Source organism: Labeo rohita, chromosome 4 (assembly GCF_022985175.1).
Source record: "Labeo rohita strain BAU-BD-2019 chromosome 4, IGBB_LRoh.1.0, whole genome shotgun sequence".
Taxonomy (NCBI): Eukaryota; Metazoa; Chordata; class Actinopteri; order Cypriniformes; family Cyprinidae; genus Labeo; species Labeo rohita.
In genome coordinates, this window is record NC_066872.1 from 20,524,705 (window position 1) to 20,541,492 (window position 16,788).

At 36.1% G+C, this 16,788-nt stretch overlaps 5 protein-coding genes across 9 annotated transcripts in view; 2 read left to right on the plus strand and 3 right to left on the minus strand.

Moving 5' to 3' along the window:
* Window positions 1–16,788, plus strand: part of LOC127164203 (gastrula zinc finger protein XlCGF7.1) — a 240,762-nt gene that overhangs the window by 171,826 nt on the left and 52,148 nt on the right. The window contains exons 1-3 of one of the 3 annotated variants that reach the window (XM_051107994.1): window positions 10,334–10,380; window positions 12,247–12,480; window positions 13,277–14,831. In XM_051107994.1, the coding sequence (XP_050963951.1) occupies window positions 12,318–12,480; window positions 13,277–14,079 (966 nt within the window). In that variant the 5' untranslated portion in view covers window positions 10,334–10,380; window positions 12,247–12,317 and the 3' untranslated portion in view covers window positions 14,080–14,831. Of the gene's footprint in view, window positions 1–10,333; window positions 10,381–12,246; window positions 12,481–13,276; window positions 14,832–16,788 lie in introns of those variants that run through there. The other 2 variants (XM_051107990.1, XM_051107991.1) reach the window with 2 other exon arrangements.
* LOC127164192 (gastrula zinc finger protein XlCGF8.2DB) overlaps window positions 1–16,788 on the minus strand; it is a 103,765-nt gene that overhangs the window by 58,731 nt on the left and 28,246 nt on the right. The gene's annotated exons all lie outside the window — the stretch shown is intronic.
* The window catches only part of LOC127164190 (gastrula zinc finger protein XlCGF57.1-like), a 93,598-nt gene that overhangs the window by 14,762 nt on the left and 62,048 nt on the right, over window positions 1–16,788 (minus strand). The window contains exon 1 of one of the 2 annotated variants that reach the window (XM_051107971.1): window positions 4,883–4,887. The exons of the other annotated variant lie outside the window; for it this stretch is intronic. The gene's annotated coding sequence lies outside the window, so the exon portion shown is untranslated. Of the gene's footprint in view, window positions 1–4,882; window positions 4,888–16,788 lie in introns of those variants that run through there. 2 annotated transcript variants of the gene reach the window in all.
* Window positions 1–16,788, minus strand: part of LOC127164226 (gastrula zinc finger protein XlCGF8.2DB-like) — a 30,740-nt gene that overhangs the window by 4,914 nt on the left and 9,038 nt on the right. Inside the window, exon 3 of the mRNA XM_051108033.1 lies at window positions 2,648–3,282. Within this exon, the coding sequence (XP_050963990.1) occupies window positions 2,648–3,282 (635 nt within the window). The remainder of the gene's footprint in view (window positions 1–2,647; window positions 3,283–16,788) is intronic.
* LOC127164234 (gastrula zinc finger protein XlCGF8.2DB) lies at window positions 6,670–9,524 on the plus strand. Its single transcript, XM_051108050.1, has 3 exons — window positions 6,670–6,713; window positions 7,398–7,555; window positions 8,127–9,524. Exons 2-3 carry the CDS (start codon window positions 7,471–7,473, stop codon window positions 8,963–8,965), a joined length of 924 nt encoding a protein of 307 aa, XP_050964007.1. The 5' UTR covers window positions 6,670–6,713; window positions 7,398–7,470; the 3' UTR covers window positions 8,966–9,524.

Sequence of the window (16,788 nt, forward strand, 5' to 3'; positions counted from 1 at the left end):
TTCAAAGTGGGTGGGATTATAGACTTAATCGTTGTAGTTGTGCCACCACCTCATCTATTGACCACGATACAGACATTTCTTCTTTCAAGTTGTTTAAATTAAAAAAAAAACAAAGATTTTACCAGAGGTAAAAGAATATTTATGTTCTCACCAAAGGTGATGTTTCGAGCTTAGAAGCTCTTAATCAAACAGTGAACACATACATGACTCCGCCCTTACATAAAACAAACCAAAATCACTTGATTGCCCACATGACAAAACAAAAGATTTTGCAAACAAACAATACTGTGGTGGCTGTTGCTGACTATTTAAATCTAGCAGGTTTGGTGTCTCGTTTCCCCAATCCAGATGATTCTCTCTAACCAAACTGGCACGAGTGCTAGTGCTATTGCCGGTTTGGAGTTAGTTCAACTGGCAAACCTTCTAAAAACCGGTTTGCTTTTCCACGGGCTAGAGAGCCACCACAAAGCCAGGTCTTACATCACTGAACACGTCTTATCTTTTCCAGCAACGCTTGTACAGCAGCGTCAAACACAAACACACCAGGCTTGTTCAAGATGCATTATCGGCGTGCAGACCAACCGACTGACTTTTAAATTGCTCTCGTGGTACTTTAACAAGCCTAATATCAACAATAGCTTTGCGAACCTACATCGGCATCCAAACATGGCGAATACAGCGTGTTCGTGTTTAGCTGCTATTTTAGAAAACGCTCAGTCAAAAGTTACTGTTCGTCATCAGTTGAGCTTTGGGTTTCCCGTGAACGAATCCCGCCTCGTGGACCTTTCCTGATCCCACCCCCATCTGTCTCCCATTCCCTTCCTGTCATATCTTCACCGTCCTGTCAAAAAGTTACTGTTCACATTATAGATCATGGTAACCCCGACCCCCAGGCGCTGACACAACCGGTTCTTACTTCTAGATCAGCAATGTTTTGGTGCTACTTACAAACCACTTTTTTTGGTTCAGAGCTGGTGCTTTGGGTTGGGGGTGCTTTCACACCTGTAGATCGATTGCTTTATTCCGAAACAGGGACTAACATGATTACAATGTTGCTTTTTATTCTTGGTGCGGTTTGCTTTCACACAGCAAAGTTTCTAAACGGACCAAATGAGCTAATGCAAGTCAAGTGCGAGTTAACCATCCTCTCTTTGGTCAAAGTTCCACAATTTTCTGGGATTACGCTCAGCTGTCATCCATCAGGACAGAGCAACAACAGCTTTGCGGACTTGTTGTTGCAGTTTTTGTAGCTGCCATTATAGTATTTTATAATTTGGAGCAGGAGTCCGGTATTCGTCAAGAAAACATTTTTAAAATACACCTAATACAAAGAGAGTAATAAGACGACATTATAAAACGAAAAGGCACGTTTTGATTTTGAATGGCGAAGACCTGCCCACACAGACATTCACAGGTTCATTTTATGCGGTATTAGCAAAACAACAAAGCTACTGCTGTTCATGAAACTGTAATTACCCATTATATAATGCTATGTAGCCTGGTTCATAGGTCTGCTGGATCAGATTGCGTTCTCACTACAACCGAAATGCTTCAGTTAGTTTTCTATCGAGCCGAGACTACCTCTTTCAGGAGATCTCAGACTGATTGTTTTGGCGCGGATCCGAGCGCGATTGCCGTGTTCACATATGCCTAAACGAACCAAGCTAAAAGGGGAAACACGCCAGGTTCCGAAACCAAGTGCCAGGTGTGAAAGCACCCTGAAAGACAAAAAAAAAAAAAACGATTTGAAACTAAGCTCTGGCTCTGAACAAGCTCTCAAACTGCCTTGGTAGAAAAAGTGATCTGCAGTGTTTAAACGTCACATTTTTGTATCAGTATGGCTCACTTGGAACCTCGAACGAAGTGGTATTAAAAAACGTACTAGGTACTAGGTTTTGTACCCCCCCCAAGAAGTAAGTCGTACCAATCCATACCATGCAGTGGAAAAGCTCCATCAGTCTTTGCCTCAAGGGACAAGAAAACTTCTAAATGACTTAATGAATAGTTTAAAAAAAAAATCTTAACATCCTAACACAACTATACTGGTTTCAATCCAAAAATGTAATCTTTTCAGACAATTTTTTGTTAGATTTACAGTTTTCCTTTACGTCTAAATGTAATGCACATATAAGTTAGCTTGCAAATCAGCTACCATGACAATATCCAGTCAATCAATGACACTTTGGCTTTTCAAGCATCTTCTCTGTTTGTGCTTCAAAAAAGTAAAACCTCTCCAAAAGGTTTTTATGACTTTTTTTAATATTTAATGCTTTTACAGGGTTTTCAAGGACCCACGGGTACCTTACTTCCTCTACACTGAGTGCACAAGTGAATTTTTACATTTGCTCCTCTTTCTAAACGTCTTACCACAGTCAGAACATTGCAATTTCTTGCCAGAATGAGTTTGCAAATAACTTTTCGGATCCAATTAATATGTGAAATTCACACTGAAGATACGTCAAAAGACCTCTCTGTGGTGTGAACTCTCATGTGAATCTGAAGGGTTACTTTCTGTCTGAAACTCTTTCCACAGTGTTGGCATGTGAAAGGCTTCTCTCCAGTGTGAATTCTCATGTGAGTCTTGAGGTTTGCTTTTTTTTGAGAAAGTCTTTCCACAGTGATGACACATAAAAGGCTCCTCTCCGATGTGAGTTATTATGTGCCTCTGAAGGTGATTCCTGTCTGTGAAACTCATTCCACACTGATGGCATATAAAAGAGTTCTCTTTTGAGTGATTTTCCATGTGCTTACTAAGGCCTTCCCTACGTACAAAACATTTTCCACACTGCTCACATGTGTAAGGCTTCTCTCCAGTGTGAACTCTCATGTGAGCCTTAAGATTTCCTTTTCGATTCGCCGTTTTTCCACACAGTTTGCAAGTGTACGGCTCTCCGGTGTGAATTCTCATGTGAGTATAAAAGGTTGCTTTATGTGGGAAACTCTTGCCACACTGACCACAAACAAACGGCTTCTCTCCAGTGTGAATTCTCATGTGAATCTTAAGATTATCTTTTCGAGGGAAACTCCTTCCACACTGTTGGCAGGTGTAAGGCTTCTCTCCACTGTGAACTTTCAAATGAATTTTAAGCTTTCTTTTTTTACCAAAACTCTTTCCACACTGCTGGCAGGTGAAATGACTTATAATTCCAGTCTCCTCGGCTATTTGAGAGGAATTGTTTTCAGTCTGTAGGCAACAAAAAGATTTTTCTCCAGTTATGAAATCATGTTGTTTCTCTTCTGTTTCAGCCAGGTCTTGACTCTCTTGTTTTAGCACCATCAGGTCTAAGGTTAAAAAAAAAAAAAAAAGACAAATTCATGTTATCTTCAGTTAAAAGACATATGGACATGATGTACAATGGACTGATGAAAATAGCTCCAAAAACCACAGCAGAACAGCAACAATATACAACGTGAGTAGTGAAGCTCCTGAACAAAAACCACGATTATGATATAGGCTACTTTATGACATACTTGGAGATAAATATATGAACATCAGACAGTCAAGTATAAAGAGACTTGGTGACAGATAAAATATATTATTGAATAAATAAAAGATTGTATGTCTGATTTGTCTGATATGTCAAGATTGTACTTTTGATTGTACTTATGAACTTCCAAAATGCAGTTTAAATGCAGCTTCAAACGATCCCAAATACGGTTGTAAACGATCCCAGCTGAGGAAGAAGGGTCTTATCGAGTGAAACGATCGGTTATTTTAATAAAAATAATACAATTTATATACTTTTTAATGCCAAACGCTCGTCTTGTCTTACTCTGCCTGGACTCTGTTTTTTTTTCCGGGTCATGACAGTTAGGGTATGTCGAAAATCTCCCATCTCATGTTCTCCCTCAACTTCAAAATCGTCCTATATCTCTGTTTTACATTTTTTGTTATGGGCGTTTGATCTTCTTTGCATGTTCAATTTGCAAAGACTGGGTCGGTACTTCTGCAGCGATGTAGGATGATTTTAAAATGATTTTTGAAATTGGTGGAGAAAACACGTTTTTCGACATACCCTAACTGTCTTGAGGCAGAATAGACAGAGTTCAGGGAGAGCAAGACAAGACGAGCAGCTGAGATTAAAAAGTACTTAAATTAAGACCCTTCTTCCTCAGATGGGATCGTTTACAACTGCAGTTTGGAGCCATTATATGGACCATAGCAGTCCGTTATATTGAGAAAAATGCTGAAATGTTTTCCTCAGAAAACATAATTTCTTTATGACTTAAGGTGAGTACATTATCTGTAAATTTTTGTTCTGGAAGTGGACTTCTCCTTTAATGCTGGTGCTATGCAAGTTAACTATATGAAATAATCCACAGTGCTAACCCTTTCTAGACGCGGAGAAACTCGCCTTTGTTCATAACTACTCCTCAATTCCAAACTGGCCAGCTTTGAGCCGAAAAACCCGAAAATCAAGCCCGGGAGTGACAGCAGAAACACGCACTGGTTTTAATGGAAACGCGGCTATTAAGCCACTCAGAGACACACATGCTGCCACCTACTGGTGGGTTTGGTTTCATATGTAAAAGTATCACTGCATTTTTTCCTAACATTTCATCTTTGTATATTCAAATATGAATTTAAATATTTAAAACATTATTCTCATGTTTGAGTGACAAATGGAGCTCAAACATAGTTCAGGCAGACCATGACCTGACAGCCTGCATCAGCTGCAGAGTTGCCAGGTTTTCATAACAAAACCTGCCCAATTACTACTCAAAACTAGCCAAATAGTTCTGAAAAAAGCCCAGCTGCGTTTTGAGGGGGGTCATTTGTCACATGACTTCATATATGATTTCTTTAGACATATCATACATTTCTGTAGAGGTTTTAATAAGGACCAAATGTGCGAGTTCAACTTTGAGAATGAAAACCAACCTGTTTGTTCCTCAGCATCTTCAAGCTTGACTGTGAATGTTTCTTCAATCTCCAAGTCTTCACTCTCTACTTTAATAAATGCCATCTTTATATTAGTGTGTCACGTGGATCTCATTTGATTCACCAGGAGCTTTTCTGTGGGTTTGGACACTTTGTCCTGTTTAAGATGAGAGTAATTAACAAAAAGAAAAAACAAATGCCAAGTCAGTCTTTGGGTGCGTCTCATTCAGCTCCCTATAAGTAGTCAGCTCACTGGTAAGGGAGTCAGTCAGAATAATAGTTAATGACCTTAAATTACCTGACTCAAAACTAGCATTACAATTTAATAAATGACCACACTATACATACATTTCGTATTTACTTTTGAGTAATATTTAGTATACAGTGACTTCTTTACGAAATTTAATATTGTACTTAACTAAAAAAAAGCTGGTTTATACAAAGTGTCAGGTTGTTGTTGTTTTTTGTTTTGAGCAGAGCAGGTTTCGTCGGCGTGGGTTGATTTGAGCGAATCAACTGATTCAATTGAAAAATTACGTTGATGTATTCGTTACTTGCCAGTGACTAAATTCGTGTTTAAGCTACAATGTCACGATATAGGGAGCGAAATAATAAGACGCACTTTTTATGCTACTCCTGTGCAGAAGCGCATAACTCATGTTAAATATTATTAACAACAGAATAATAATAAAACATTATAAAGCATTACTGTGTTACGTTCAATAACACACAATTCGTTCTACATCGCGTGTCAAAACTACAGAATTGAACCGTTTGTATAGAATAAAACATTATAAATGCTTAAAAACACTTACCTTTCTTCAGCAAAGATACAGGAGCGTAGCGCGTCCTTATGACATCACATCGCCAGACCAAAATAAAAGTCTCGTTCACACGCTGCTGTCTAAAATCATTATGTAGGCTACATACGAATTAGATTAAAGCAGAATTCAGAATTGAAGTGTTTTAAAACCACCCTATGCTGGTTTAGTTCATCATAGATGGTGTAGCAGGTTGGTTTTGTAGGAATTTTGACCACATTTAACAAGTTTTTTCCCAGTGTTTTTTCATGAAATGGATGCTGCCTTTTTGGGAGAAACACTTTTTTTTAAGTATAACAAAAATATTACAAATTTACAAAGCAAAATGGCATACACTTTAAGAGGGGCTTAGACTTAGAATAGAAAACAAAACATTAAAAAACCCACATTAACTATGAATAAAACATAGAGGATAAATAACATTACAATAAATTATATTTATCAAATAACTCTAACAAGATTCCAGCTTTTTATTTATTTATTTTTTTGTTTGTTTGTTTTTGACCAAGCTTTTGGGTATAGTTTCAAATAATTCTTAAATACTATAAATACATTTGAGAATAAAATTCTTGGCTAACAATAGTAAATTATTAATTATTAAATTAGTAAATAAAAAAAAAACCTTCTTGACCACCTTCTTCATAGTTTCCATACTATAAAGGACAGATTTTGTTTAAACACATTACCCTCCTTTAACCATAATTGCACTTTTACCCAGAAGACACTAGAATAAAAAAATGCTCTGTATTATCTGGAAATAAGTTACAAAATGTACACAAAATCATTTCAAAATGAAATATTTTTTAATATTTTTTATATAATATAAAATTCATCATATAAAAAAAGTAAGTCTCTTTACTTTTAGGGTGAACTGGAAATGTTAAATATGAGTTCTAATATGTTAAAGCATTTGTTTGTCAAAGAAAAGTGTGTGAACAACACCTTTATTTTGGCGTGGCGATGTGACGTCATAATATTTTGTCCCGCTCCTGCATCTGGGCTGAAGAAAGGTATGTTTTATAAGCATTTATAATGTTTTAATCGAGACAAACCGTTTAATCAGTTCTTTTTTACACGCAATGCAGAACAAATTATTATGTGCGCTATTCCTCTATATTATTATTCTCGTCTTAACATTTAACATGAGTAATGCGCATCTGCACATGAGTAATATAAAAAGTGCGTCTTATTTCGCTCCATATATCGTGAATGATTTGGTCGTAAATACGAATTCAGTCACTGGCAAGTAGTGAATAGATAAACGTTGTTTTATGAAACTCCGAGTCAATTGAATCAATTGATTCACAAAATGATTCACTGTTTCGATTAAGCGCTCGAATCACCACACGTCAACGACACTTGCGCTGCTCAGAACAATGCAAGAACAAGCGTGACCGCATTTATAAACCAGCATTGTTTTGACGAAAATGTAATATTAAATGTAATCAAAGGGTAATTAAATCACAAATATTAAAACTAACAAAATATGAAATGTCTGCATAGTGTGCTTATTAATTTGTAGTGCGAGTGTTTTAATTATTCAGGTGATATAAGGTCTTTCATAACTCTCACTCTGACTGACTCCCTTACCAGTGCAATGACTACTGAGCTAGGGAGCTGAGGTCTGGGAGACACAACCAGAGATTTAGTTTGCATTTATTTTTCTCTTTGTTAATTATTCTCATCTTAAACAGGACAAAGTGTCCAAACACAGGAAAATCGTCTGGTGAAGCAACTGAGATTCACGTGATTCACACTATTATAAAGATGGCATTTATTAAAGAGGAGATTGAAGATTTGAAGATTGAAGAAGCATTTAATGTCAAACATGAAGATGCTGAGGAACAAACAGGTTGGTCCTTATAAATCCTTATAAAAACATCTACCTCCCAGACATCCCACACTACATCCTTCAAGGTTAGATGAGACATAGTCCAGAATTCCTAATGGAGCTTTTCTTTGACATCTGCATGACATGTGGAAATCTTTCTCCCAGTCAAAATTTGCTCTGGAATGACCTCTTATTATTACCTTCATCTCTAATTTTTAAAATAGTATTTGCTCTTTCTGATGTAAATAAGCCCAACACGCATAAACAGCGTAGCGGAACGAGTGAAGGAGACGCTTTATTCCCTTGTAGCATGCACAAGTGTCGATTCTAGTTAACTAATCAACGTTCTGCAGTGACTTTAGCTCGACCCTTTTGGTACCCTTTGCTGTGCTAGTTACCCCAATGGAAGGGTACCAGAAAAGTAGTACAGTACGGTTGGAAATGGAAACGGAAATAATTGCGTACCGTACTGTACTGCACTCGGTGCACATGAGCCATAAGCTGAGTTTGACAGATTTAGTCCTTTGTTGCTTTCTGTTGTACTGTTGTTTTTAAACAGGGATTAACTTGTATTTGTGTCTTTTTGCCCTAGACCTAATGCCACTGAAAGAGGAAAGTGAAGAACTAAATGAAATGCAAGATAAAGATCAGTTTAAGAAACATAATGATTTCATAAATGGACAAAAGTCATTTAGTTACTCACAAACTGAAAACACTTGTTCACAAAAAAGAGCTCAAACGACTAGAACTAGAAGGCATTTTACCTGCCAACAGTGTGGAAAGAGTTTCAATCAACAAAGACACCTCAAAGTCCATGTGAGGATTCACACAGGAGAGAAGCCTTACACCTGCAATATGTGTGGAAACGGTTTCGGTCGAAAAGAAAGCCTTAAAGTCCACATGAGAGTTCACACTGGAGAGCAGTCTTACACCTGCCCTCAATGTGGAAAGGGTTTAACACAGAAACAAACTCTTATTACCCACATGAGAATTCACACAGGAGAGAAGCCTTTCACCTGCCAACAGTGTGGAAAGAGTTTTACCCAAAAAGGAAACCTGAATGTACACATAATGAGTCACATTGGAGAGAAGCCTTTCATCTGCCAACAGTGTGGAAAACGTTTCACTCAACAAGGAAGCCTTAAAATCCACATGAGGATTCACTATGGTGAGAAGCGTTTCACCTGCCAACAATGTGGAAAACATTTCATTGAACACAGAAACCTTAAAGTCCACATGAGAACGCACACTGGAGAGAAGCCTTTCACCTGCCAACAGTGCGGAAGATGTTTCAATGTAAAAGGGACCCTTAAAAGCCACATGAGCATCCACAGTGGTGAGAAGCCTTACACCTGCAAACTGTGTGGAATCAGTTTTACTCAGCAAGGAAGCTTTAACAGGCACATGAGAACCATACACCTGCAAAACTAAATCTTCAGCCTCATATGAACAGTCACACTAATGAGAGGACATTTATATGTTGTTAGGAAAGAGCTTCAGACATAAAGTAACCCTTAATAAGCCCACAAGAACTTACTCATTTGGGAAGAAACCTTACATGTGACATCACTGTGGAAAGACTTGCAAAAAGAAAGTACACCTTAAAGTTCACATGGAAATTCACATGGAGAACAGCCCTTTACATATAAATAATATCTGAAACATCATTTGCAAACTCATTCTGGAAAGATACTGTATTGTTCTTGAGTGTAATAAGGAAAAAAAGAGTAGTTTAAGAAATGTCCTCTACATTCACTCTGGAAAATGGTGATTTAAGTATGGTCAGTGTAGAAAAAAATGATTTTGCCATCATCCTTAGAAATACATCTGAAATGTCATATGCAAAACCTTGTTTGTATTCTTTTGTGTAAAGAGTTTTGGACAACCGAAACAGAAACAGTAAAACAGTGACATTTTACAAGCTCTCTACTGTGATTGGTCTTTTAGTTAGTTTGTCCTTGTGTTAGTCAATTACTTTCTTTTGTTCTGTTCTCGTCACTAGTTTGTTGCTGTGGTTTCTGTGCAGTTTCTGTGGAGTTCAGGGATGCTCCATCTCGATCGGGAGCTGTTAAAGGAGAAGTCCAATTTCAGAACAGATAATGACAGTACTCACCCCTTGTCATCCAAGATGTTCATGTCTTTCTTTCTTCAGTCATAAAGAAATTATGTTTTTTGAAAAAAAAAAAAAACATTTCAGGATTTTTTTCCATATAGTGGACTTCTATGGTGCCCTGAGTTTGAACTTCCAAAATGCAGCTTGGATGCAGCTTCAAACAATCCCAAATGCTGTTGTAAACAATCCCAGCCGAGGAAGAAGGGTCTTATCTAATGAAACATTTAGGTATTGTCATAAAAATAATACAATTTATATACTTTTTAAAGTCAAACGCCAGCTTCGACCATCTTAAATCTGATTTATTGCCTTTATATTCTTGGGAGAGAGATGAAGATGAACATTGACATAATAATATACGCTGACATAACAATTCAGTTTCAGTTAACAAATAAAACTGTTTAATCACTCTGCAACCACAAATTTAATTTCGATTTACACATTCTTTCCAATTTTGTATTTTGAAAATCAAGATGCTGAATTCATCCTTGATTTAGAATATCACAAATGCTAAGGAGTTAATCATGAAAGCACTTAAATGTTGCTTATATTCAGATATAAGACTAGATACAAAGCTCAACTGTATTGAGAGCGTTGGGCTTTTGATATCTTTATCTTTTTCTTTTTCTTTTTTTTTTTTTTTTTTTTTTTGGAAAGGCTTTTATTTTGGTCTAGCGATATGACGTCACAACGCTGCGTCGCGCTCCTACGTCTGTGATCCGGCTGAAGAAAGGTGCGTGCTTTTAATCATTTAAAGTGTTTAAATGAGCACAACTCGTTTAGAGAATTGTATATAAAGCTGTGAAATAAATAACCGAATGCAACACTGTAATGCTTTATCTAGTCACGTTAATTGAGATTATTTTGTATAAGTAACAGAAACAGTGCATCTCATTTCGTTCCCTATGTTATAAGTCAGTTTATCACTGGTAGGGATGGAGAAACGGAGCTTTTCGAAACGCCGAATCAATTGAATCAGTTACTTTACAAAATGATTCACTCTTCGCTCGATTACAGCACGCTGACGACACCTGCTGCACAAAACAGCGAGAACAACAAAAACACACGTATAATGACAACAACTATAAACCATCTGCATAAGTTTTCATGAAAGTAACGTTAAGTACAATCATTTTGAGTTTCATTTTTGTCTTCTCAGGGCTGCGTTTCCCGAAAACTTCTTAATCCTACGGCGTTCTTAAGTTATACCTTACGCTGTACCTCATCTTTAATATGTGTTTCCCCAAACGTTATTAGTTAAGTTTACCTTCTGTAAGTCATATTTTCGTAAGGTTGGTCTGGACCACTCTTAGCTTTACCTTATCACTTTTAACAGTTCACAATTCTTTACATCTCAGTCTATACGAATATAATTCTTAAGCTGTAATACGCCCAGTGTTGAATTAGACTAACTGAAGTGTTTTAATACAATTAAAAAAAAAAAAAAAAAAAAAAAAAAAAAAAACACTGATGGCCGATAGCTTTTTTTTATTTGGTTACATTATCAAAAGGCACATTAAATAAAAGTAAATAAAAATTCTCTGTCACAACAGCAAATTCAGCATGCTTTTAGATCTTGTTGGTCCAATTTTGTCGAGACAAACTTGACAGAGCTACTGTACCCCCTCAGTCCCGAAATTCAGCTGCTGGCCGCTCTCCGTTTTCTCTACATAGCTGTTGATTATTTATTAATTGCGCTTTTATTGAGTTGCTTATTCAACAGAAATGAGAGATTTACACCAACAATGTGATGCAGCTGCTAGGCAATCAACCCTGGTTGTGGAGTAAATAAAGACGCTGTGGAAAATGTATTATGATAATATAAATTAGCCTTTTAAAAACCAGTGAATGCATAGTCCTGCTGCCAGTTAATGATACGCATGTTTGGGCATGAAGTTGCTGGCTCGAAATGATATAAAATGTTTAGGGTTGGATTTAGTTTGCAATTTAGATTATTTTTTATAAGATCCCATGAGTCCTGATAAATGCAATTTCAGCTAATTCTGAAGAGCTTCTTGTTGGAAAGCACACAAAGTGTTTTTTTTTTTCTTTCTTTGTTAGAAAATGTTAGATTATTAAGCAGTGTCTCTCATGTAGGTTCGTTTCCCGTATGTTGCAAAGCGAAAGTAAAAGTTTCACGCAAGTTCGCTCCGTTCTAACAGGACAGAGTGCCATGTATTTATTTAAAATCAACATTTATTTTATAAAGAACACCACTTTCTCACATAACGCACTGAAGCACACCCTGTATAGAGTGAGTAATCAGTTTCTGAGCCATCAGTATCAACCAATTCAGCACCACCGTCACGGACAGCACCCGGTAACCTCGCACGTAAGTAGATATATCTTAAACAACCTCCTAAGGTATAGTTCAGGGAACACACCTAGAAAAGGTACACCTGTAGTTAAGATATGCCTTTAGAGTCTTCGTAGCGCGCTAAGAGACAGCGTGATCGGGAAACGCATCCCAGGTCATTTAAAGCCACTCTGATTGCCCCCCTTACCAGTGAGCTGACTACCTAACTAGGGAACTGATTGAGACACACCCAGAGATTTAGTTTGGATTGTATTATCTTTCTGTTATTCTCATCTTAAACAGAACAAAGTGTTCAAACACACAGGAAAAACTCCTGGTGAAGCAACCGAGATCCATGTGACACTATTATAAAGATGGCATTTATTAAAGAGGAGAGTGAAGACATGAAGAACGAAGAAGCATTCAGAATCAAACATGAAGATACTGAGGAACAAATAAAGATTGTGTTTATTAAAGAGGAGAGTGAAGACATGACAATCGAAGAAGTCAAACATGAAGATACTAAGGAACAAACAGGTTGGTTTGATTGTCAAAGTTGAACTCACTCATTTAATCATTATTATAATGTCTTCTACAGAAATGAAGATGCAGATCTCATACAGAAGTTGCCAAAACAATTGTTTAGTGTAAAATTAAACTCAGTATCTACTTATGATTATAAAAACAATAAAAAAACAGTATCAAAACAAAAACTTTATTGTGCATGACAATTGAGTTTAATTTGACATGTTTTATGTGTAAAGGATTTTTTTTCTACTCTTTTTCAAAAGTGACATACTGACATATGCCATTAACATACCTGAATGAAAATAGCAGCGTTCATTACAGTGAGCAATAAAAAAAGTCGTATAAGGAAAGATTTAAAAATATTGATAAGAGGTTCTGAGATTACAAGTTACACATCTTTCAGCAGTTCAGTAGGATCTAGCATACATTTGGATTGGATTCTCTTCATGTCTAAATTAGGGCTGTCAAAGTTAATGCATTAATTGTGTGATTAAATTTCTTTCCTAGTGTAATGTGTTTAAAAAAAACATGATAATATGCAAAAGAGAAGTTAATTCGGTACTGGCACGCTGTCTCAGCAGCTCTGTGAGTAGTTTTGTCGAGTGACCGTTAAGAACTTGCAGAAAATCGTATGGGTTTCAGATCTGTGAAACGTGATTCAGTGTGAAATTATGACAAAATAAATATGTTGATATGCAATTAATTTTTAATCGATTGACAGCAGTAGTCTAAATGTACTGATGTTTGTTGCTTTGTGCCATTAAACTGGTTTTAACTTGTATTTTTTTTTATTATTTCACCTCAGACCTGATGGCGCTGAAAGAGGAGAGTCAAGAACTGAATGAAACACAAGAGAAAGATCAAAAAGAGAAACGTGATTTCAAAACTGAAGAAAAATCGATTAGTTGCTCACAGACTGAAAAGACCTCCTCACCAAAAGAAGCTCACAAAACACAAACTACAAATCTTAGTTCTTTCCTAATAATACATACAGGAGAGAGCTCTTTCACCTGCCAACAGTGTGGAGAAATTTTCAGTCAAAAAGAAAGCCTTGAAATCCACATGAAAATTCACAATGAAAAGAAGCCGTTCATATGCGTTCAGTGTGGAAAGTGTTTCACACAGAAAAAAAACCTTAATGCCCACATGAGAATTCACAGCGGAGAGAGACCTCACACCTGCGAACTGTGCGGGAAGAGTTTCATACGAAATGGAGATCTTAAGAACCACATTAAAACTCACAGTGAAGAGAAGCCATTCATATGTGTTCAATGTGGAAAGCGTTTTACACAGAAAAAACTCCTTACTGCCCACATGAGAATTCACACTGGAGAGAAGCCGTTTACCTGCCCTCAGTGTGGGAAGAGTTTCGGATTAAAAGGAAACCTTCAGACTCACATGAAAATTCACACTGGAGAGAATCCATTTGAATGTATTCAGTGTGGAAAGAGTTTTATACAGAAAAAACAACTTGATTCCCACATGAGTATTCACACTGGAGAGAAGCCTTACATCTGTGATCAGTGTGGAATGAGTTTCAGATATAAAGAAAGCCTTAATTATCATATAAAGATTCATTCAAGAGAGAACAGTTTTATATGTAGTTAGTGTGAAAGGATTTTCACAGGCAATGGAGAGAAACCTTTTTAGGCAATCATAAAGAGAAGGAAACCTTGAGGATCACATAAGAGTTCACACTGGAGAGAAACCTTTTACATGTCTTCAGTGTAAAATTAGTTTTAAATATAAGACCTGAAACATCATTTGCAAACTCAAAATTTTGGAAAAAGGAGCAATTCTTAGTGCAATATTTTTTTTTTTACATACATACATCATACATGTGAAATGTCATGCAAATGTAAGATTGTCTTTTGTTAAACAGCATGACAAGAAAAATGCTGTGTGAAATCAAGGCTATGCTCACACCACAACTGAATGCAGGCTACATTGAATGTTACATTCATGACTACTTATTTTACTTCTTTTATTTCCTTATCTCTTTAGATTTCATAAGGCTTTTTATTTTCTGTTGTGCATATATATAAATGTGGCCATACCTGAATGTCTTTGCTGTAGTTTCAAATATTGAGCGGTTGCAGTAGATTCCCTCTAATTTCGACTGTGTAAAGGTGTCACTCAGTTCCATGTGTTGATTCCTCTGAATCAAAATATAAGTCAAACTTGTACCTTTCTGGGAAATGCAGCAATGTAACAGAAAAAATATAAATAAATCAACATAAACTGAACAAAATTACTTGTTTTTCCAGTAGCCTGTATGTACATATACTGTACATCCTTTCAAATTAATTTGGTGCAATAAACAATCCTAAGCAGTTTGTTCCTTTATACATTGTCCATCAAAGGGCTACTAAATTTATTTAAAGGAATAGTTCATCCAAAAATGAAAAATTCTGTCATTAATTACTCACACTTAGGTCATTCTAAACCTGTAAGATCTTAGTTCATATTTGGAACACAAATTAAGATATTTTTTATGAAATCCAAGAGCTCGCTAACCCTCCATAGACAGCAAGACTCCTACCACAGTCAAGGCACAGAAACACAGTAAGAATGTCATTAAAATAATCCATGTGACATCAGTGGTTCAACCATAATGTTATGAAGCTACAAGAATGCTTTTTGTGTGCAAAGAAAACAAAAAAGTATGACTTTATTTAACAATTTCTTCTCTCCCTGGACAGTCCGCTGCCATAATTGAGTGTACCATGTCATAAATATCTTAAAGGAGAAGTTAACGTCCATAACAAAAATTTACAGATACTTTACTTACCCCCTTTGTTATCCAAGATTTTCATGTCTTACTTTCATCAGTCGTAAAGAAATGTTTTTTGAGAAAACATTTCAGGAATTTTCTCCATATAGTGGATTTCTATGGTGCCCGTGAGTTTGAACTTCCAAAATGCAGTTTAATGCAGCTTCAAATGGCTGTAAACAATTCCAGCCGAGGAAGAAGGGTCTTATCAAGCGAAACGATTGGTTATTTTCTAAAACAAAAAAATAAATAAATTACAATTTATATACATCTTAACCTCAAATGCTCGTCGTGTAGCTCTGCGTGAACTCCAGTTCAAGACGGTTAGGGCATGTCTAAAAACTCCCATCTCATTGACTCCCATCAAAATCATATTACATTACTGTTTTACGTTTTTTTTTTTTTTGTAACAGCTGTTTGACCTTTTTGGCAAATTCATAATATACATTTGTAAACATATATAGTAAATTATGTATATATATATATATATATATATATATGAAGAGTTCAGATGCAAAAGCCTCTAAATCTATCTGACTTATTTCTTTAAAATTAGCATTTCTCTCTGGCTACTTTGTATAGGTTTCTATGTAAGTATTGGTACTTCTGATTGGGCTGAGGCTGGCATTTAGCGAGTTTGAAGTAAAAGTATTTGATGGACGTATAATATGTGTCAGGAGCATTCACTCAGTAGTATTATCTCACTTTTAGATGGTTTTTCATCTTAACTCTTTATATATATATATATATATATATATAGTAAATTGTAATTTTTTTTTTTTTTTTGTTTAGAAAATAACCAAACATTCTTCTTGATAAGACCCTTCTTCCTCGGCTGGAATTGTTTATACCACAGCAAAAACAACTAGTCCAATATAAATTTTTAAACATTAAATAGTTAAAGACAAGTAAATAGCATAAATAAATACAACTAAACTAATTGCAGGTACAGAAATTGAAATAAAAAGTTTGAAAACACTGCATAGTATTATTGAATGATTATTGAGTGAATGATTTTTTGTTTTGGAATAAGAAATTACAGGCAGCACATTTATTAGGCTGCTGTCTCTTTAACACTGAACACACACAGATCTACTGTTACACATGCGTTTTCTTTCTTGTCTGTTTACTTTCACTTTTGATAAAAAACGGCTGTGGGCCTACTGGGCATGAGCACATCAATCTAACTTTTTTTTGTCACACTGTACAAGAATAATACTGTTTTTGTATTATAATAAGGGCCAAGTTTAGGGTTGGGGTAGGTGTAGACGTTAATAAAACACAATCTAATAGGTAGAACAATTAATTTCATTGTTAGTTTCTGGTCGGAGCTGTATCCCTTCTAGCCACAACTGTTCACTATGCTCGCTGGTGTCCGAAAGTGAGTTTTGCCACTGAAATAGTTTTAAATGTCTTCTTTAATGTTAATGCTAGCGGGTAGCTTGATAAGAAAACATGAGAAATTATCAGCAATGCAGACCATCTAGTAACTTGGATAAACTCCACCTTTGTTCATGAGCACTCCCCAACTTGGCCTGAAATAT

Excerpts from the sequence above, each read along its gene's own strand:
- LOC127164234 (XM_051108050.1), top strand. The coding sequence starts at position 7,471 with ATGGCATTTATTAAAGAGGAGATTGAAGATTTGAAGATTGAAGAAGCA. Across the intron at positions 7,556-8,126 it reads AGATGCTGAGGAACAAACAG|ACCTAATGCCACTGAAAGAG; the intron begins GTTGGTCCTTAT and ends TTTTTGCCCTAG.